Raw genomic sequence first — 22,180 nt, 5'->3', positions numbered from 1 at the left:
CTGTTCATATTGGAATAAACAGGGAAAGAAGAAAGGACATGCTTCACTGTGCTTCAGGGAAGCTAACTGAAAAATGAGACTGCTCACAGTTAGGACCCCTTAGAGAAGCCAAGGGTAGTCAGTGCTCAGCTGAGAAGTGTGCTTGAGACCCCAGGCCTGAGAGATAGAGGATAGAGATCAGGAGTTCAAGGCCAGCCTTGACTGCGTAAGAAACATAGTAAGTGTGAGGCTAGCCTGTCTCAAAAAGAAAAAAATAATCTAAAGTTCTTTTAAAAACTCTAAAGCCAGGGTGGGTTTCACTTGGCCCCAAACCAGCTATGGATCAGTAACGGGTGCCTTTTTGGAGAAATGGGTGACACCTGGCATTACAATGACAACTTTGGGAAGACTTTAACTGAAGTGAGATGTCAATCATAAGGCTGCCCTGGAAAAGAAAGGCCCCTGAGTCTCTCAAGGGCCGTGGCAAGTAGTCTTTGATTTGTGTGGCAAGTTTCTGATGCCTAAAGAACTCATAACAGCATCTCTAAAAGGATTGTTGTAGCATGTAAATAAAGTCACAGGTAGAGAGCTGTGGCTGAGTGGGGACTTTGATGTCTGCCAGGGACACACAATGCCCATTCAGCTTCCTTTATTAACTAGTGTACTGGCAAGTTTTATGTCAATTTGACACAGGCTAGAGTCCTTGGAGAGATGGAACCTCAAATGAGAAAATGCCTCTATAAAATCTGGCTGTAGGCAAGCTTGTGGGGCATTTTCTTAGTGATCGTGGGCGGGGCCACCCCAGGGCTGGTGGTCCTGGGTTCTATAAGAAAGCAGGCTGAGCAAGCCATGAGAAGCAAGACAGTAAGCAACACCCCTCCATGGCCTCTATGTCAGCTCTGTCTCCATGAGTTCTGCCCTGCATGAGCTCCTCCTGCACAGGCTTACTTCAATGATGAGTGTGTATAAGCCAAATAAAACCTTTCCTCTGCAAGTTGCTTTGGTATGGAATCTCATCACAGCAATTAATAACCCTAACTAAGACAACCAGGAAGCTTTTTATTGCTATTCTATCTGGCACACTACTAAAATATTTCTGTTCAGGTCTATTTGTATGTATTTGTGTTGTTAAATAAAAATATTCCTAAAACATCTAGAAAATTAAGAACTAACCCAAATGCTTCTTGGGACATGATCTGAGTAAATGAAAATCCTATTCATTTACTTTTTTAAAATGAAATGGCTCCAGAGTTGTCAGCAAGTAATATAGACAGCATTTAACCTGAATTCTTCCTGACTTCCTACTCAAAAAAAAAAGCATGTAATAGTTATAGTTACTAGTTAGCTTATGCTATCTCTACATTTAAAAAAAAAAAGGTTCCTGAGTAAGAAAAATAAGTAAAGTCTCATAACATTTTTGAGAGTCATCTAATATAACTTTAAGTCTATTAAATTGGCATAAGTATCCAATAAAATAAAAATCAATTGCTAAACTAAGAGTATATACCTTAAGAAAGAGAAATAAACAATTATCTGGGTTTAATATGTCTTGTGCTACCCTGAAAAACTGTATGTTAAGGAAATGTGTGTCTAAAAGTTGTGAAAGGGTGCATTCAACAACGGAAGCTAAGAAAAGGTATTAAGTATGGAGTCAGAAACGTTACTACGGAAGAGGACAGAACCAAATGACTAAAGGAGGAGATGGCAAGGGAAAGGGCTGTGATGTGAGCACAGTGGCAAAAACCTGAGTTGACCTATAGCCATGACATTTTCTTCCAGTTCTGGTCTATTCTCTAGTCTGTTCTTGGTGCTGGAGTGTAAAGGATTTTTAATTTTGGAGGAATCCTAGAAAATGAAGATTCTGCATCTATCAAAGGTAATTTTCTCTGCCATATGCTATCTTTAAATGTTTTAACTTTTTAATTAAAAGAAGTGAGAGGTTTTGTTCATCTTTTTTAAAACTATACGGCTTTTTCTATTTGGGTTTGAAATTACGGTCACTGAAAACTGAACTATGATCCTATTTAATCTCTTGGCTTTTTTTTTTAACTTCTAAAAACTCAAATTCTACAGTCATTCTACCTTCACATTAACTTTAGGGCTTTTCAGAGGGACCCAAAATTTTCTAATGAAAATTATTTTGTTCCCTTCCCTTATATAATGGTGTAGGAAAGGAGGAGAGGGAAAGAAAGACCTCTACTAATTAATCAGACTTACTTGCTTGGGAAGAATTATCAAGCAAAAGTGAAACTAATTAAAGGCTGACTCTGTGTTAAACTGAGCAACTTAAAATGCTGACAAATGACAAGTGCTGCTTAACTATTTTTATGACATGATACTTCTGTGTTATAGACAGATGACTGACATGACAAGTATCAGTGAGTTGTCCAGTAACTGTATGAAAGTCTTAGAAATCCGGAAGGCCCTGGCCACTTTTCTACATTGATCACATTATAATGAACTCCCGTTAACCCTTAAACCTTTAACCATGGTCTTAATTTTTGTTTTGTTTTGTTGGTGTTTTGTTTTGTTTTTTTGGTTTTTGTTTTGTTTTGTTTTCTCCAATGTCTTTCTCAAAGGGTTACAAGCATCTGAAAAAAAACCAAAAACCTGCCAGAGCCAGAAGATTTATGGAAAAGCCTGTAAACGGGGCTGAGTGAGACGCTCCAGAGCCCTGTGGAAAGCTAAGCAACCAGTAGGCCTGGGACTGACAGACCAAGACTCAAAGAACTAGCAGGGTCACTATGCGTCTAGCCTTGTTTGGAATATTTCTGGCACTTCAGTGTTTTGCTGTCCAGGTTTAAAGTGCCCCTTTTCTCTTAAGGTCTGGAAATTAACAGCAGTTTGGGAAAGCAAGCCTTTACAAACAGAAGGAGGCAGTATTTCTTCTCTCTGAATCCATGCCCTTCTCTCTGAATCCAGACTTCACGAGCTCTCACTGCACACAGGACAGCCTGTTTTCTAGGTCACATGTGTGAGACTTTGTCCTGACATCTTGGCCTGGAATGAATTTTAAAAGTCTGCTCTGAGAGGCCATGTTACCAGACGGCCTGAAGATACCTGGCTGTCTCTACAGCACCAATGAGGTCTGCTGGATATCCTCAGAGCTCTGACTGGAAGGTCCTATTTGAAAATAAGCACAGAGCTGGTTTCTCTGGGGCACTTCTATGAATACCCAGGCCAAGTTGAAACACACTAAACTTACTTTACAATCAAGTTACTTTTACTGTGATGTCTCTGGTAGGAAATATGGATGGTAGCAGAAAAACAATCATATTTCTGTAGAGAAGCATGTTGCACCCCTGTGACCCTCTCACCTGGCCATTGCCTTGGAGGTCTCAGCTGTCTGTAAGCCTGACTGTGCCCTTAGTTTCTCTAGTGTTCCTCCAATACCTGGCCAGCACTTTCCAAACTAACATTTCCAGTTTTCTCCAAGCTGAAACTAAAATATCCATGTGAACCCCAGAGAGATAGCCACCAGTCAGACATGAATAATCTACACCCCTGCTGCTATGTAGGATCCTCAAATGTTTGCTACAATATCGGATTGTATCACAATCATTCAAACAGAAAGCCATGACAATCCATCCATTGAGAACATTGTCCTCACCTCGCCATCTAGAGATTCAAGCATGAACCCAGAAACCCAGCTAACTGGAAGTACTTTACAGTGAACTGTCCCTTAAATACCTGATGGCCAATGTCACAAATTGGGCAGAACAGTGTGGGTCACGGCCCCTTTGGGGGTCACCCAAGACCAACAGAAAACACAGAAATTTACATTAAGGTTCATAATGGTAGCAAAATTACAGTTATGAATTAGTAACGAAAACTATGGTTGGGGTCACCACAGCAGGAACTGTATTAAAGGGTCTTAGCATCAGGAAGGGTGAGAACCACTGGAGTTGAGGCTTAAGTGTCTTGATACCTCCTGAAAAGAAATATCCTCATGTTCATCGAGTACTAAGTTAAGTATTCATGGTAAATTTCCACCAGGTCTCAGAACCATCCTGTGACCTGCTTCCAAAGACAATATGCCCAAACATTAGAACCTGGCTTCCCAGAAAAGACAACAGCAAACACTGGGCTTGAACCTCACTGCAAGGAGCCTTACCTACTATAAGAACCTATAGACTCTTCCTCCAGAGTTGCATGAGGCACCATGTGGCCTTGGATGAGTCACCAGCTTAATCAGGAATAGGTGCCTTCACTCAGGCATCATGCAGTAACTGTCTCAGTCACTCCAGAAAGCTGAAGCCCTACTACACGATGTCTGCAAAAATGAAGCCTAGACCTGACTACAGCCCATTTCACCTTTCCAGCCAGTTGAAGCTGAATGGCAGATACCTGACTTCACACACTCCTGATGCTGTTTAATTCCCTTGTGACAGGGACATTCACAATCTGTCTTGTGTGTTTCACTCTTGTGAGTCTTCAAACCTTTTAAATGTCCACTAACTTGGCAAACAGTCTCCACAGGAATCAACAACAGAAACTGTATGAACAGGGGTCATCAGAAGAGCCTGCTGAGGGCAGCTGTGCACCCTGCAGATGTGGGGAAAGGAGAAGTGAGGACTGGGAGAAGGCCTCGGAGCAGTCACACTGTCAAGTCAACAGAGAAGAATCTGGAAGAACAAGACTGTAAACAACATGGAGAAATGCCGTGCACAGTTTCTCAGTCATAAGCTCAGGTGTGTTTCTTGCCAATAGCAGTTAATGGATTTGTTTTTCCGGTTCAATTCAGTCACTCATGTACTAGTCACTTTCAAAGGTGCTGGACATTTCTAATGGAGCCATTTCTAAATATACCTGAGTACACAACTGAAGACCTCTTGTGCACAGCCCACAAGAATTCTCCTTCTTTGCTGAGAGAATTAGCCCCAGGGATGAGCTTCCTAGCTGGTTATCCAATACCAAGCAAACTCATGCAAGTAGGACTCAGTGTGTGCGAGCGTGCGTGCGTGCGTGCATGTGTGTGTATGCAAAACAGTAAAACAGTAACACTTAAAGGAAAAAAGGCCATGAATTTGAGAGGGATGGGAAAGCTAGGAGGGGGTGGGAAAGAGAGGGAAAGATAAAACTGTATAATTACATTTTAATTTTAAATATTTTTTAAAAAGTGAATGTCTACTCTAACAACGATGGAACTAGGGGGACATAATAAAATACCTCTTTAGAGGAATTGATGGAATATATTTATTAACAACCAAATAAATGCATTAATAAATAACATATATCGATAAGAACATATCTCAAAATGTGTATCAATAAATCCATTAAGTTACAAAATTATATAGACATTTACATAAAACTGTCAATATACAAAATGATACTACCTATTGTTACATGTCTTCACACAGCTAATTAAATAAATGATTTTTTTTTTACATTTTGTTACCTATATAACAGTAGTTACCTCTGGGAACAAGGGGAATGGTGGCAGAGGGGACCTAGAGAAAACTTAAACTGCATCTCTTTGAAAATTTTATCTAAATGTCTTAGTTAGGGTTTCTATTGCTGTGAAGAGACATTATGACCACAGCAGCTCTTACAAAGGAAAAGCATTTCATTGGAGTGGCTTGCATTTTCAGAGGTTTAGTTCATTATTATCATGGTGTGATATGGTGGCATGCAGGCAGGCATGGTGCTGGAGAAGCAGCTGAGTATCCTACATCTTGACTTGTAGGCACCAGGAAGTGAACTGAGACGCTGGATGTGGCTTGAGCATACAGGAGATCCAAAGCCCACCTCCACAGTGACTCACTTCCTTCAACAAGGCCACACCTACTCCAACAAAGCCACACCTCCTAATAGTGTCACTCCTTTGTGGGGCCATTTTCTTCCAAACCACCACAAGTAACTATGTCAAAAGTTTACCATACCAACTGTGGCTATATATTGATACAAATGTATATATGTCAAATGGATATTTTCTCCAGAAAAATTATTCCTACATATCTAGGTGGTGATGATGAATGCCTATAATCCCAGCACTCAGGAGACAGAGGCAGGAGGATATCTGTGAGTGTGAGGTCAGCCTGGTCTACAACTCAAGTTCCAGAAGAGCCAGAGCTGGTATACAGAGAAACCGTATCTCAATAAAGCAAATAAATAAATAAATAACATTCCTACCTAACAGGGGGAAATAACCGGCATGCCAATATTTGTGAGTCTTATTTAGAGACAAGTTTAGAAGTGTGGGGACTTGAGCAGAAAAGAAACAGCACACTCATGGATTGTAAGAAAAACAATTTAACACTGTTAATTCTCAACACTCTTAATTCTCTACAGCATTTTAAGTCATCTCCATTTTAATAAAACCTTCTCTAGGACTTATTGGACAGGGACAGAGACACGTATGTTCTTGTTCTGTGTCAGAGCTGTTTCAGAGCTGACTGATGGAGACAAGCCCTAGGGATCTTGTTACAATGTAGATCTAACCTTGTATTCTTGATGAGCCTGAGACTGCCTTTCTAATGAGCTCCAAGATGCCATGCTAATAGCCTAGGAGACAGACAATAGCAAAGATCTGGAAAGTAAACTTAGGAGAAATAAGCAATAAGTCTTGAGCAGAGAACATCAGCCCTCAGGGTTGAGAAAGCCTGAAACAATACTTCAATAATTAAAACAATCAAATGGGGTCAGAGAGATGACTTTCAAAGGAACTGGGTCCAATTCCCAGCACCCACATGGCAGCTCACAACTATCTGTAACTCCAGTCCCAGGGGATCCAATGCCATCTTTTGGCTTCCAAGGGCACTTGTCATGAACATGGTACATAGACATACATGCAGACAAAATACACACACACTATATTATTTAATTAAAAAAATTCAAATGACAAGAAAGTAGATAGCTCATTTAAATAATAGTAGCAATGGGTTTACTTATTAAGTGTTTGATTAGCAGCTGGGATGGGACTCCATTTTGTTTTTTGGTTTTTTTGTTTGTTTTGTTTTGTTTTGAGATAAGGTCTCTCTATAGCCCTGACTGTCCTGGGACTCACTATGTGGATCAGGCTGGCCTCAACCTCAAAGAGAACCACCTGTCTCTGCCTCTGGAGTGCTGAGATTAACAGTGTACATCACCACCACCCAGTATCCTGTACACTATTATTTAAGGCAACACTGGTACAGCTTAGTAAGTAAAGACCTAGGATGAAGAGCCTAGAAATCCTGACCACCAGAAACTGATAAGGAGACTAGAAACATGTGGTTAAAGGAAGTACAGACTAATAGTGTTCAAATTACCTCCAAAACCCTAAAGGCACTATGAGTCCTACATATCAAACAAGTACCAAGTGGCCAGAGTCCAAGGAGTCACATTTTGAGTTCATAGGCAAAAATCATGTTATAATTGAAGCTTAACAATGAAATATTATTGCATTAGTTTCTCAGCATGGTGTTTTGAATGAGCTGTCTTCCATAAGTCTTAGGCATGTGAATACTCGTCCCCTAGTTGGTGGCTATCTGAGAAGGATTAGGAGTGCCTTTACTGGGAAAATGTCAGTGTGGGTGGGCTTTGAGGTTTCAAGAGCCCCACCATTTCATCTTAGCTCTCTGCTTTCTGTCTGAGTCTAGATGTGAGTTCTCAGCTGTTCCTGCTGCCCTGCTCCCCACTGTGGTGTTGATGAGCGCTTATTCCTTTGGAATAAACCCTTTCTTCTCTAAGTTACCTTCATCACCGTCTTCTATCACAGCAATAAAAAGGCAGCTAATATAACTACAAGTGAGAATCTTCAAGAGACTGCCTGGCTTTGTCAGAGGTCTCACAAATGAAATATCTATATGGGAATGCCTACACGGATGCCAAGTGTCTGTTATCCTAATAGAAGCAATGTTCCCTTTCAGTTAGGCCCTCTGGATCAATACTTACTGTCATCATCCACTGTATGTACTCTCAAATGTTAAGCAGCTAATGGCAAATGGCTGCCTTACCCTGTTAGGTAAGCCAAATAAAATACACCTGCTATTCCATATCAAGGCCTGATATAGGTCTAGTTAAAGAAATAAGGTAAACTTTGCTCAAGATTTCCCCCACATAAATGATTTAGTTAGAGCTGAAATAAATACAGCCAACATTAGTAGATGCTACACACAGATAATCCTAGGATCCAGGTAGTGTCAGGTAAGCCCTTGGATGACTGTTACCAGCAAGAACACAGCCTGAAAATAAGGAAGCACTAGAACAGATAGATATGAGGGCTTTTTAAAGGCAAATTCCTCGTGTAGTAACTTTAATCTACTTATATATTAATATCCAAAAACTGAATTATCCCGCCAGAGACAATCTGAAATGATGACCAATTTGACCTGAAAACTCTTAACTACAGTGGAAATGTAACAATTCTATCTGTCCATCTCCTAAAATTATTTTATTCATTTACTATCTTATAAAATATACTCTTGGGAGAATAAGTCAAAAAGAACAGAAATTAGACCCTTTCCAAGTTTACATGTTACAGAGAAGACTCAAATGGATCAACTTCAATACAAGCTGACTTCATTGCAGCCCCCATGAAGATATCAATGTAGCCCTGCTTTTTCAAGTGGGTACGTTTAACCACAATTATTACATCAACAGCAGAATGGCACATGTTTGAGCACCATTACATTCTAAATATAAAACCCTCCAAATCCATACAAGTGCTTAAAAATCAACATTTTTAGATAAGAAAAGTGCTGAAATAAAGCACGGACCTTAAGTGGCAGAAAACTGTGATAACCAATTGTTTTTGAAAAAGGAAAAGTTTGAAAATCTTATAAAAATCTAGCAAATGGTTTCAAACTAGCATGTGCAAAGAGAGCCTGAAGCAGAAGTCCAGTTACCAGTTCACAGACACTAGACAGACCCTGACATACCACAGTCCGAAGGCATTGGTGCTGCAGAAATGGAAAAGATAACTGGTGTGTCGGAGCCTGTGAATAAAAATGGGTATCTTCCAATCAGCGAGCTTCCTTCCAATGGAAAATCTGGGAGGTCCTCTATGGTCATCTTCTAGAAAGCCACCTATAATGGGAAAGGAAAACTCAGAAAACATTCCACTCCACTAGTGGTGCCTCTAGTCACAAAGATCCTGACAGCTTCGTTTGTAACAGCTGTCTAGGAGCTATGTGTGGCTTCCCACAGCCCTGCACCCGTGGTCTGCTGCAATACAAAGCTTGGAGAGATAAACTATGACAGACTTTTAAAAAGAAAGTAACTTGCCACAAAGAGATAAAAACCTGGTCACAAGGCTGAGCTAACCCAAATGGGCAGCACTAAACAAGGGCACAGTGTGACATCAGCCCATGCCACATGCTCATCACATGGGAAGACTAGTTCAGCAGGTTACCATTATTTTCTGATATCCCAGAAAACATCACTGAAAATAATTATTTCCACAAATAGAAGAGATGGCTGAGACTGCCCCAATTTGCAATGTGGGGTCTGTTTACTCCATAACAGGAGGAGTAAATAGCCTTCTCCCAAAAAACACAGGAAGTAGAAGGAATGTTTTTCTAAATTAGACCTGTGGTATACCCAGCCTATATCTCAGAAATACCATAAATGAGAGAGAAATATTAAGTGAAGCTCAACTATAAAACTAGAAACTTTGTTTCCTTTGATCTCATTCTGGATTCTCGTGTTTATTTTTAGATATATGCAAGACCAAATGACTTTAGATTATATTCAATACAAAGAATACCAGTAAGGGGGGGAAAAGGGTTACTAACAGCTTAATCTAGTAGGAGACATACCACATATATGATTCTGTGTGTGCTTTGAATATTTGGGAAACAAACACATGCTGGCTAGTTTTATGTCAACATGACAAGACCATAGTCATTTGGGAAGGACTCTCAATTGAGAAAATGCCCCAGCAGACTGGCCTGTGGACAAGTCTGTGATGCATTTTCTTGATCGATGAAAGATGGGGGAGGGCCTAGTTCACTGTGGGCAGTGCCATCCCTGGGCTGCTGGTTCTGGACTCTAATAACAAAGCAGGCTGAACAAGCCATGAGGAGTAAGCCAGTAAGCAGCTCCCTCCATGGCTTCAGAGGTCTCTCAGCCCCTGCCTCCAGGTTTCTGCTGTGTTTGAGTTCCTGCCCTGACTTCCCTGGATAAAGGACTTACAAACTGTAAAATGAAATAAACTTTTCCTCACCAAGTTATTTTTGATAATGATGCTTCATTACTGCTATAGACACCCTAAGACAGCATCTTAAACTATCAGTCCACTCCGTTCCAGGAAAATTGTCACTTGGAACTAACTGGGTTCCTTCTCACTTATTCAGACCTTTCCTCTCTGTGAGCAGAAGCCAGCAGGGACAGTGTGTTCTCTTTTGGCTTAAAGAGTATATACTTATGCACACAGGAAAGTTACGTGTTAAACAAACTAGCCTCATTCTTACCTATATTAAAGGAATCTCAATTTTTTGTGTGTGGGAGAGGGAAACTGGTGCACCCAATACATGGAATCTTTTGACATCAACCTTGCCGAATGCACAGGGATGACATAAAACCAAAGGGTTATTGTGAAATACCAGAGGTGATCTTCATTAGTCATTCCAAACAGTAAGGCACACCACTAACACAGCCCTTTCTTCTCATTACACTCTCCTATTTACAGGGTTCTACTTGCAGGCCCCTGTTTGCTTGGTAACAAATTGGGATAAATATTCCCCAAAGTAGGAAGTTTCCTTTGGAACGAAAAAACAAAAACAAAACTTAGTAAACCTCCATTACGGTTCCACATACAAGGCTGTTCTACATGTTTCAGAGATGACAAAAAGGGGTGGCTGATGGAACATGCATGGTACATAGCTTATAATCTGTTTTTAAAATGAAGTATCATTATTTTTATTACATTTGTAACAGGCCCCAGACCTTAGCACAACTGACTCCATGATAGCAGTGCCATTCAGGCCATAACTATACCTAGCATATAGACAGCACCACCCGCCGAAAGCATAAACAAAGATGTAACCCATCCAAGTACATAGTTCGGGGAAATTCTCTCAATGTATTAACCTTGTTTTCTGTAGTTCCTCTTCTGGCTAACTGTTTTTTTCACTGAAGTATGCCAACCCAGGGTATGTTTTTTGTGCTTAAACGCTCACCCTCAGAAAGGCTTGGGGCTACATGGGTCCCTGAATACATAGTGTAGTCATCAGCTGGCTAATAAAGCCTTTCTATTGGTTTAAAACAATGAAGTATTATTGATGAGCACAGGCAGTGACACAGTAGAGGACGTGTTCCCAACAGTGAGTGCCAGGAAACTTTGTCCTGGGAACTTCCATGTCCTGAGCTGAGCACGGGAAGACACAGAAAAGGATAGCATGCTGTGAGTATGCAGCTGGGAGAGCTGGGGTTTGGAGTGTTTTGGGGGGAGGGGTGGCTATGCTAGTTCTTAACTGACAGAAAAACCAAACCAATCAATTCCATAAGTTCCGGGGGACTGGCATACCAAAAGAGACTGGCATGCTTAAAATCATGTTTTAGGAAGAGTGATCCGACTATAATCACACTTCGGGGACTCACACTTGTTTTCTATACTCTTAATTTGTCAGCAAAGCGATAAAAAAATGCTGCTTGGTGTGATTCCCCCAGAGTACCTTCATATGGGGAAATAGCTCCATGGGTAAAGCATCTGCTGTACAAGTGTAAGGACTGGAGTTGAGATCCTCAAGACCCACATTAAAGCAGGGTGGGCAAAGTGGTCCACCTGTTATAACAGCACTGGGGAGGTGGAGGCAAGGATGCCCAGGGCAGGCTGGTTTCTTAGACCAGACAAATCAAAACCTCAGGGTTCAGCCAGGGGCCTTACCTTTGTAGATAAAGTAGAAAACTATGGAGGAAGACAGGTGACATCAAACTTTAGCCAGAAACACGCACAGATGTGAATATGTATACGTACGTGCACACACATAACCAGAAAGAAATAGAAGTACATTTTACACGACTGTCAGCAACTACAAGAACAAGACTACTACACACAAAATAAACATTAAAACTCCAGCTCCAAGGTGGAAAGAGAATTCATACACGAGACATGGAATCCACTTCATTATTTTACATATTTCAGGGCCAGAGAAGCCACGTATTACCTAACCCACATGAGGAACATTCTTTGTATTTTTTTTATTTTTACCTTCTTGGGAAAAAACAACAACAACAACAACAATCTCTCATTTCACCACAAGCTACACAAGTTTCACATATTCTCAAATCCTTCCCTAGAAACAATTTCTGTTATCTAAAGGGCTGTGGCACCTGGAACCTGACGGAGTATAAATATGTACTAATCTGAGTAGGTATTTTTCCCAAAAATCTCCTTTAATTAACTGGTAAAGGCTGGTTTGAAAGAAATCATCCCCGATTAACTGGGTACAACCATGCCTTACAATTTAAATAACTAGAACTAAACTCTCTAAACTTTGAGGCACCTGGGAATTCCATCTTATCACACTAACTCACACCCCTTCTGAGTAAAAGCATATTGTCACACAGCTCCAACAGCTCATGATTTTCCACGGAGCCTGACCCTGCTTTGCCCATCAACCAACATCTTCAAAGAGGTTTGGGTCATCGGCCTCCAAAGAGAGTTAACCAATGCCAAGAAATCCCTTCCAGAATTGTTTATTTCTGTGATGCTGGGGATTGAACCTGTGGGCTCACATACACCAGGCAAATGCTCTACCACTAAGCTACACCCAGCCTTTACCACAAGTGCTTGAGAGACAGCTGAAGAGCAGGATACTGGAGCTCCTCGACTATCAGGAGACCCAAGCTGTGCCCATATTGACTGGAATCAGAGCATTTCATTCAGTTTTCCATCACAGTCACAGATTTTCCTCATCCCCCAGAACAAGACTAATTATTTACACTTTACAAGCACAACTCCAACAGTCCTTTTGTTTGCCACCTATAAAACATCTGTCCACTCACCATACATATATTACAAGTATGTAAACCTTTATTCCCATGAGATTCAAAACACACCTAAGCAAATAAGGATGTAAAAGCATGGCTCCAGTGACCCTTTTATTTGCTACAGACAAAACACTGGAAAAGAAGCACTAGACCCTAGAGAGAACATCAGACACCAGAACTCAAGTTTAGTCACACGCCCAAAAAACCTAAGCTGTGCATTCCAAAGATAAGGAAATGAATTATGCCCTCCTGTACATTCCAGCCAAGGATCCTGTAGGTTGCTACAAGAAAGTACAATCACTGTACAATAAGTACTCTGACTGGGGAGAGCTGGGTGCTTTGCAAACACAGATATAAGGCACAGCATAGGATTTCTGGCCTTATAATTAAAAGCCGAGATTTCCATTGGTCTGGCTCAGAGTTTCTTAAACTGTGGGCTTAGGGTGGGGGACAAGTAAGTGTGGAGTGTCATTGGAAAAAAGTGGCAATCTGAAATAGTTCAGGTTTCTAAATGAGCAATCACCAAAAAGTAACACAAAATCAAATACATAATGTATCTGAGGTGTTTGAGACAGTGCTTATAACGTATTATCATGTGACCTCACTTCAGCCTTGGTTCTAAACACACAGTGTTCCCTTAGCATTGCACATGTGGACATGCCATTCGATGCCATCTGACACCGCCTGCAAAAGCTCCTCCCAGATGTGAGATCAGGTGTCCATCAAGGGTTGCAGTGTTTTTACAATGAGTTCTGCTCTTACAGAAATATAATGGTTTGATTACAGAAAACAAAGACTTTTAATAAGTTCCCATTGTCATTCTTCAGCATGTAGGCATCACATTAGCATATTTTAATATTAGATTTTGTTAGAACTTTGATTTTGCTAATTGCTGGTTGTGTTCTACATTTAAAAAAATCACTGGCTGGGCATGGTAGCATATGCCTTTAGCCCCAGTACTTGAGAGACAGAGGAAAGCAGATCTCTGTGAGTTCAAAGTTAGCCTGGTCGACATAGTGAATTCCAGGACAAGAGCTACACAATGAGAAGCAAAATTCATTGACAATAAAGAGATGACTCAGCAGTTATGAGCCCTGGCTACTACCCTGGTCCCCAGGCTGGGTTGTCCCCAGGCTGGAGTCTCACCATCCCCATGACAGCTCCAGTTCCTAAACTCCAGTTCCAGAGGATCCAACACCCTCTTCTGGCCTCCACAGGCACCAGACACGTGCATACTTGCAGGCAAAAATACTCATGCATGTAAAATAAAAATAAATCGTTTTATTAAAATCATAAATTAATTCTGGTTTTGGATTAGGGCATTATTTCCAATAACTTCTGAAAGGGTCTTAAGCATACATATATTTATTATATATGCTTATGATATCCACAATTATTATATTCATACAAAACAGCACTGTCAGCAGTCAGCACTATAAATTCTGCAAAACAGTGAAGATGTTCTCTACCCTGAAGTATCAAGTATTTGTCCAAATTAAATGTAAAAGCAATCATCTCTTTATCATGCAAATTTGTTTATCTTTAATAAATAGTAAAATCACATATACACCAAAGTATTGTTCTACACTAAGTATATTAATTATCAATAATTGTTTGATTGGTATGCCAGTTTATATACCTGGGATTGTGTGATATATCCTGTTTTAGATCTTCTAGATGGTCAAAAGGTCAGTTTGCACCAAAACAAGAAGGGGACATTTCACCTATGGACATTCTCCTAACCAGCACTGAATGAAAACAGTTCAGCTTACTCTTCAGAAAACAACTTACCAATGCCTGGAATGAGAAAAGAAGGCCGAGCGCCAAGCAGGCTTGCAGCAGTATAATTATAAATAATTTAGAGAGGAGTAAGACTAAAAGCAACCACACACTTAAAACGGGTTTTAACAGAGAGACAAAGTGAAGTTGATCCCATCCACTCAAGCTCACAAGTAGAGATTTCAAACCTGGGACTATTATAAGCAAAATGGCAACAATATAATCATCACTTTTTTAAAAAGGCCTTGCTATTGGGGTTTTATCTGGGAAATAAATTCAACGCAGTGTACCGTGTGCTAAATCTACAAAAGAAATATAAACACTTCGGTTGTGTGTCAGGAGTCCACTAACAAATGAAACCATTACCAAAAAAATGCATCATATCGATGCTAACATGAAATCACAACGGTTTTGCACTGTCAAAATATAGAAAGCTGGAATCCTGCCATTTCCAAGTTTCCGCTTTCCCTGAAGACTCTGCATCCTATGCCACCTGCTCTTCTGCCACATACTCAATTTAAACTGTGCAGAAGACTCATAACTAACAAACATCAAAGCAAGAGTCAACTGCAGCTACAGTAATTGATGGCTGTCTCAGAGACGCAGGAACACACTTCAGAAGAATTTCAAAGGCACTCTTTTACGTTATGTTAGTGCTACAATATACCCACGGTGTAGCTCGAAACACGCACCAAGTTGCAATCCCACCAAAACAGCATCCTGATGCATGTGAAAACATTGTCACAGAACAGACTTGGAATCCCATGGGCCCACCCAGCGTCTGCACGAAGTGAACCACCTCACGTGTAGCTATGAACCGGTCCATTTAATTCATGTGGTTCTGCACGGGACTCTCAGCTCACATCCCCTGCAACTTCCCAATGCTACTCAGAAGGAAGGAATCTCAGAACAGCAACGCGACTTGGTTTAGTTTTAAACACGCGTGGCCAAGGGTTTCTTACTGATCTAAGTCAGAAAGGGTGGCGAGAGGCCCACGTGGAGAAACCCACCAGGGTGCACAGCCCCATGCGTCGGAGATACTCCGGGCGTCCACGGCAAGGCACTCATCTCAGCTGAAGGACAGCAACCGACACGAGCACCCACCTCTGCCTAGCCCGCCCGCCTGCCGGACTGCATCCTGGGAGGCCCCGGACGCCTTAGTGCGGCCCGCACCGCCAACCGCCCGCGGCCCGGCCTCCCGGCCTCCCGGGCCCCGCTGCCCCTCAGCGTCCCGCCACCTGCCTGCTCCGGGTCCTCGCGGAGCGCTGGCTGCTGACGCGGGGCGCTGAGGCGAGGCGCAAGGGCGCGCTCCCGCCCTCCCGCAGGGGGTCCCGAGGCCTCTGCGAAGCCTCCAGCCGGGCCGCTGCAATCCGCCGACTTCCACGCCGCGCGAGCCGGAACCGGGCCCCACGCGCGGCTCGGCGCGCGCGCAGTGCAGCCGCCCGGGCTGCGCGCAGGACTGGGCCCTCGGCCCCGCGCACGCGCCTGCGGTCGCTTGCCTCCCGCCTGTGTCCTCGCGCCCCTCAACAGGCGGAAGGTCTGCGGCCACTGTACCAGCTATCTCCACGTTCACGACGTCTGGAGGGCTTCCCGGGAGTCCCTGGCATGCCCTGCACACTGGAGATCTATCCAGCGCAGCAGAACCAGACTCTAAAGAAATCTTGGTTTGCCCGGGCGGTGATTTGGGGCTGCAGCACACATACCCTCCTCTGACAAACTTAGTTAGTCTGCCCAATTTGACCTCCCTTGCTCTCTAGCATCCTGGGCTGGAAGACACCACCGCCTCACCCCATCTCTACCCGACCGGATCTCCCATCCCTCCCCCCTCACCCTCCCCCTGCAGCATCTTGTAGCCAGAGACCACATCTTACCCCTTTTAGATAGTGTAGCCATGCATGGCCTAGGGTAGACTCACCAGTCAGTTACCTATTTCCAGTTCCTGCTGGGAAAACCTTTCTCAGTACCACCGTACAGAAATTACAAAGGAAGAGTGGCAGCTCAGGGAAGAAGTGAGTGGTCACAGTGGGCACTTAATGGTCCTTGCTTTCTGCTCCCTCCTTACCTACCTTCTATTCCCATCTCACCCATCTTCTCATAATGAACAAGAAGTGAACTTGACCCCTAACACATGTGGGGGGCACTGACATTCTGTTTCTTCCCCGTGCTACAGGAAGGTGCTGACCTTTTATTTGGGGAGACCTAATATGATCATCACATTTGTAACCTTGAATTAAGAGTGTCATACTACACCCATGCTCAGTGAGGCCTCACAAATGGATACTGTTGTTGTTTCTTCCCTATCATGCCATAACATGTTGAGAGAACATGTGAATGGATGTCCATCAGTGTCCCTGTAAGGTCAGAGGTAAGTGCACACCACACATCGGTTAGAACTACTGGCTCTAGGAACTACAAAAACAAACAGATACTTTCTAGTTGCTTGATCTTTACAACATTCTCCCACCAAGTGGCTTTGGTTGGATACTTCTAGGAAAAAGGGACTCTCTACTCCTTAAGTGACTAGCCTTTTGGAAAAACATCTTTCCTTGGGAGCAAATCCCAGGATTGTTTCTGCCCCACAAAGAACATACAACTCCAGCTCAAGGTACAAAGAAGAGCAGACTGTCTCTCAGGCTGCTCACTTATGGCATGGTCGCAACGCCACTCACCAGCGTGTTGAAGGACTCGTTAGGGCACATCCTGGCTTGTCTTGAGCCCTCTTAAATGTGATGCTCGGAAGTGAGACGGTGATGTGCTGAGTGCCTACATGAGAGAGAGAGAGCTTGCCACCTCCTTCTACCTCTCAAGCTTCTATGAACACAGCCCAAGATATCAAAATGGTTGTTTGAGGCAGTCACACCACAGTGGAGAACTGGGCAGGGCGTAGGGGCAACTAAAACTCAGGGTGCTTATGCAGTATTAAATTTCACCACCATCCCACGCCCTTGGGCACCTGCCAGTTTCTCTTTCCCTGAAGACTCTGTACTTCATGCACTCTCAGGATGGCAATGTAACATATGCTCCTCCCCTGGAGGACTCCCTCTCCCTTTCCCTGTTTTTATCACACCCAATTCTTGCCTAACCCACACACCTCCTCAGCTGGCTAAGAGAGAAAGCAATTTGCCTGTAGTTGGCTCTAAGTGTCTTTAAATGGGAAACACATAAAGATCTGTTGTAACAGGAGTGACTGGTGACATTTCTAAGCTACACAGTTTACTTTTATTGCTTTTTTTTTTTTCACAATTATCCACCAAGATGATCACTATTAGTAAGTGATGGGGTGTGGCTAGCTGAGTGAGTCTAAACTGTAATAAAGATCTCTGTTAGAGCCAGACAGACTAGTGTCTCTTTCAGCTACACCCAACATACACAGTACACGGGCAAATTCCCAAGACACCAAGTCACCAGGGAGAGTCTTCTATCCAATTAGTTGGCTTTATTCCAAAAAATGAAACAACTCTCTACCTACTCATCAGACATACAAGCCCTTATTGGAACATGCACACACCCATATTGCACAAATTTTGCAGTCAGGTCTTGCCAATAAACAACAGTGAAATGGTAGAATAGTAAGGGACCAGAATTTGGAGCTTGAACTAGCCATTGGGATGGTTAGGCACTTGGGATATGATCCATTACAGGTGCTGAGATTCCATTACATCTGAAGGCACCAGGTTTCTGAGTAATGTCACAATGAACCAAAGTGCCAGGAGGGGGTGGCATCTATCAGTGATCAGTACCACAGAGAGAAGAAAAAGTGTGGCCAACTATCCACCCTACAGAACTCTTGCCTGTAAGATCTTGGTCTCACTGATGAAGTGGGATAGAAGTGTCTGCTCTGAAAGTCTTCCAAACCACCATTCGGCATCACTTATAGAGAATGTCCATGTAGGCATAAGGGCCCAGAGATAGCTAAGGAGATGAGTGGGGATCACTCAGGAATTCAGATGTCAGAAAGCTCTGTCACTTGCTGCTAGACCCCATACCATAAGGAAGAAATTAAAGAGGCAAAGCAAAAGAAGGCAGAGTCACTGTTCTTCCCCAGGCTGAGCACAGGCAGGCATATTATTCATAGAGAAGAAAGAGAGGTTTACTTTCCCAGAATGAGTGTATGAGACCAAGGCTTTAGGACCATGGGAGACAATCTTCTGGCAGAGGCAGGCAGATGGAAGCTCTGCCCAGAGGAATGGTTACAACACTTAGCTGAGTGTAAAGTCTTCCTCTTTATTGTATGCATAGGCAACGTGACTCTCCGAATGGAACACCCAAAAGAAACCAGCAAATTACTAGAAGCAATTAGTTTAGCAAGGCTGCCAAATCCAAGATCAATTTATAAAATCTAATACTAGATTCTACGCCAGCAGCAAACAAGACACCTCTCATGCTTGCGGCAAACCCTGACCATGCAATATCCAGGCATTAGCTTAACAGCTTTTCAGAACTTTATGGAGATCTTAAAACTCTATTGGAGACATAAAAGGAGATGGAATGAATGAAGAAATATGCTGTGGATAGAATGGTTTTGCACTGTAAAAATGTCAAATTCATCACTAGATTCAAAGTTTTGTTATAACAAACTTTAGGTACTTGATAAACATAAAATATGTGAGGATGAACATAACATTAAATAAGACAGATTTCTAAAAGCAAGAACAAAGGGGGGAGCCTTGCTCCACAAGATATTATGTCTTTACTATATCATAATTAAAAATAATCTGGTGCTGCTGTAGGAATAAACAGAAATGACCTAGAATACAGACCCCTAGATAAGCAAGCCTTCGATGTACATAAGATGGTACCTCAAACCAATGATAAAAATATGATTCTTAAGATGGTGTTGGGGAAACAGGCTTAGTTAATAGAACTCTGAGTAAAGACTTACAAAAGATAGTATGAATATACAATAAGAATGTAATACACAGCTAAAGCACTGGGGATGGATCTCAGGGGTGGAGAGGGTACCTAAAAGTTCTGGAGGGCCTGGAGTCAATGCCAAAAATGGTGAAAGAAATGCCACAGAAAAACGTCATCTATTCTTATCGGAACTAGGACTAACAAGGAACCATAGTTGTTTAAATCCTTACAAAATTCTTCCGCCAAGTGGAAAAGGAAGTAGAGAGACAGCTCAGGAGCTAAGAGTGTGTACTGCTCTTGTAGAGGACCTGAGTTTGGTCCCTGCACCTAGGTAGGCTCAGCTTACAGTCTCTTATAACCAGCTCCAGAAGGTCCAACACCCTCTTCGAACCTTCCTGGGCACTGTACTCATGTACATCATCAAAAAGCAGCTGAAAATAATGTAAAGCTAAGGAAAGGGTAACAGTAGGCAGCTCATGGGGCTGGGGGTGTCTTGGTTTCTTTCCCTGTTGCTGTGATAAAATACCTTGATGAATACAATTAAGGAGGAAAGGAATTATTTTAGCTCACATTTCAAAGATACAGTGCATCACCAGAGAGAAGTCCAAGGCAGCAGGGACTGGAAGCAGCTGATCACATGACACCCACAGCCAGGAAGCAGAGAGATGAATGCTGGTATTTGGCTCCCTTTCTCTATTTTAGGATCTATCGCCTGGAGAATGGCTCTGCTCACAATTACATGGGTCCTCTCATGTCAGCAAGATAATCTCCTATAGGCATTCCCAGAGGCCTAGCCAACCTAGATGTCTTCAGGTTGACAGGTAACTCAGTGTGCGGCCAGTTTTACGTCAACTTGACACAAGCTAGAGTCATCAGAAGGAGGGAGCCTCCATTGAGAAAATGCCTCCATAAGATTGGGCTGTAGGCAAGCAAACCTATAGGACATTTTCTTAATTAGTGACCAATGGGGGAGAACCCAGTTCATGGTGGGTGATACCATCCCTAGGCTGGTGGTCCTGGGTTCTCTAATAAAAGCAGGCTGAGCAGGCCATGAGGAGCAAGCCAGTAAAGAACACTCTTCCACGGCCTCTGCATCAGCTCCGCCCAGTTTGGCCCTCATTGCTTTTGAAAATGAACTGTTATATGGAAGTGTGAGTGGAATGAGCCCTTTGCTCTCCAAGCTGCTTTTGGTCATGGTTCATCAAAGCAACAGTCATCCTACTAAGACACATAGACTATCCAGACTGTAGGAAAGGAAAGCCCAGAATGATGGGCAAGCAGAGGAGAGATGGGCAAGAAATAAAAGCAATCACAAAATTTCCATGAAAATGGATGGACTTAGAATGTACAATATTAAGCAAGGTTACCCAATCTTAGAAAAAAGGTTCTCTCTTATATGTGGATTCTAGTCTATAATGTATGTGTGTCAACAAACGTGTTTGTGAGCATAGCATCTCAAAGAACAGGAAAGGGTAATAACATCATGAGGAAGGGTGAATGCAGGTAAAGAACATGTGAGCCTTGAAAGATTATACAAAGCTAATTGTTTTTCTAGTTTTAACCCTTATATTTTTCAGCATGTGTGTGCACCCGTGTGTGTGTGTGTGTGTGTGTGTGTGTGTGTGTGTGTATGCACACGTGCATGTGTGTGTTAGATAAGTACATAAAAACATAATTGATAGTGAAAGGGTAAAGCCTAAAGCAGAGCTCCAGGGCTTCAGCATGGCTTTTCCCATCAGAGGCAAAAACAAAAAAAGGTCATGGAGATAATCCCAAATGTTGGCAGGGATCCGGGGAAATGGGAAACCTCCTGCTCTATTGATGGGGATTTAATGTGAGAGATACATTCTGTAGCATAGTCTTGCAGCACTTAGTGAAAAGTGTAGTGAGCAAGTGCCCTCTTATGTATATATCAGAGAAACCCTACAGCAGTTCCCTATGCATCATCTCCATGAGGTTTCCAGGAATCCAGTTTCTTACTGGGTGATCGTATCCAAACCATGCCTTTAAATACCATCTCTTTTCCTGATCACAAACATGTATTTTCATCTCTGTTCTTCAGATGTTTACTCAACATCTACTCTATGATATGTCCAACATAGCATGTGCAAAATGTAACCTTTTCCTATGACTTTGCCTATGTAGAAAATAACAACTATATTCTTCCCTTTGCTCACGGGGGTCATCCTATCTAGACTCCCCGTCTCTTTCAAACATTATATCACTTATTGAAGAAACTCATCAATGCCATGGAAATCCATATCAACCAACAGCCACTGAGACCCCAGGCACTTCCTACTGAATCTACTAGGCTACCTGTTTCTGACCCAACTCCTCTGCCAATGTTGCATGTACCAACTCCCTGTTGAAGTAGACTCTAAACTGAAAAGGCCTCAGATGGCCCACAGTGCTTTTCATGTCTGGCCATGCATTTTAAATATTTTAAAACCTTTTGCAAAATAAACCCTGAAGGTCATCTTCAAATACTCTTGATTCAGGCCTCATTTAAGCTCACACAATCCTATCTGTAAGTTTATTCTATCCTTTGTTAGCCTGAGTTCCCAATAAGAACAGATGAATTTTTTTCAAAACCAATGTCTTAAGCTGTGAAAAGACACCATGACCACTGATGGGAGATGCCATTATGTATATA

At 42.4% G+C, this 22,180-nt stretch overlaps 1 protein-coding gene across 3 annotated transcripts in view; it reads right to left on the bottom strand.

Annotated features, from left to right (window-relative positions):
* Clip4 (CAP-Gly domain containing linker protein family member 4) overlaps positions 1 to 22,180 on the bottom strand; it is an 80,639-nt gene that overhangs the window by 45,680 nt on the left and 12,779 nt on the right. The window contains exons 1-2 of one of the 3 annotated variants that reach the window (XM_051181836.1): positions 17,343 to 17,455; positions 8,841 to 8,988 (exon numbers count right to left, since the gene is read on the bottom strand). In XM_051181836.1, the coding sequence (XP_051037793.1) occupies positions 8,841 to 8,973 (133 nt within the window). In that variant the 5' untranslated portion in view covers positions 8,974 to 8,988; positions 17,343 to 17,455. Of the gene's footprint in view, positions 1 to 8,840; positions 8,989 to 17,342; positions 17,456 to 22,180 lie in introns of those variants that run through there. The other 2 variants (XM_051181835.1, XM_051181837.1) reach the window with 2 other exon arrangements.

The sequence above is a fragment of the Phodopus roborovskii genome, unplaced genomic scaffold (assembly GCF_943737965.1).
Source record: "Phodopus roborovskii unplaced genomic scaffold, PHOROB, whole genome shotgun sequence".
In the NCBI taxonomy this organism is placed as follows: domain Eukaryota; kingdom Metazoa; phylum Chordata; class Mammalia; order Rodentia; family Cricetidae; genus Phodopus; species Phodopus roborovskii.
The sequence above is the reverse complement of the archived record's forward strand: the minus strand, read 5'-3'. Positions and strand labels throughout refer to the sequence as shown.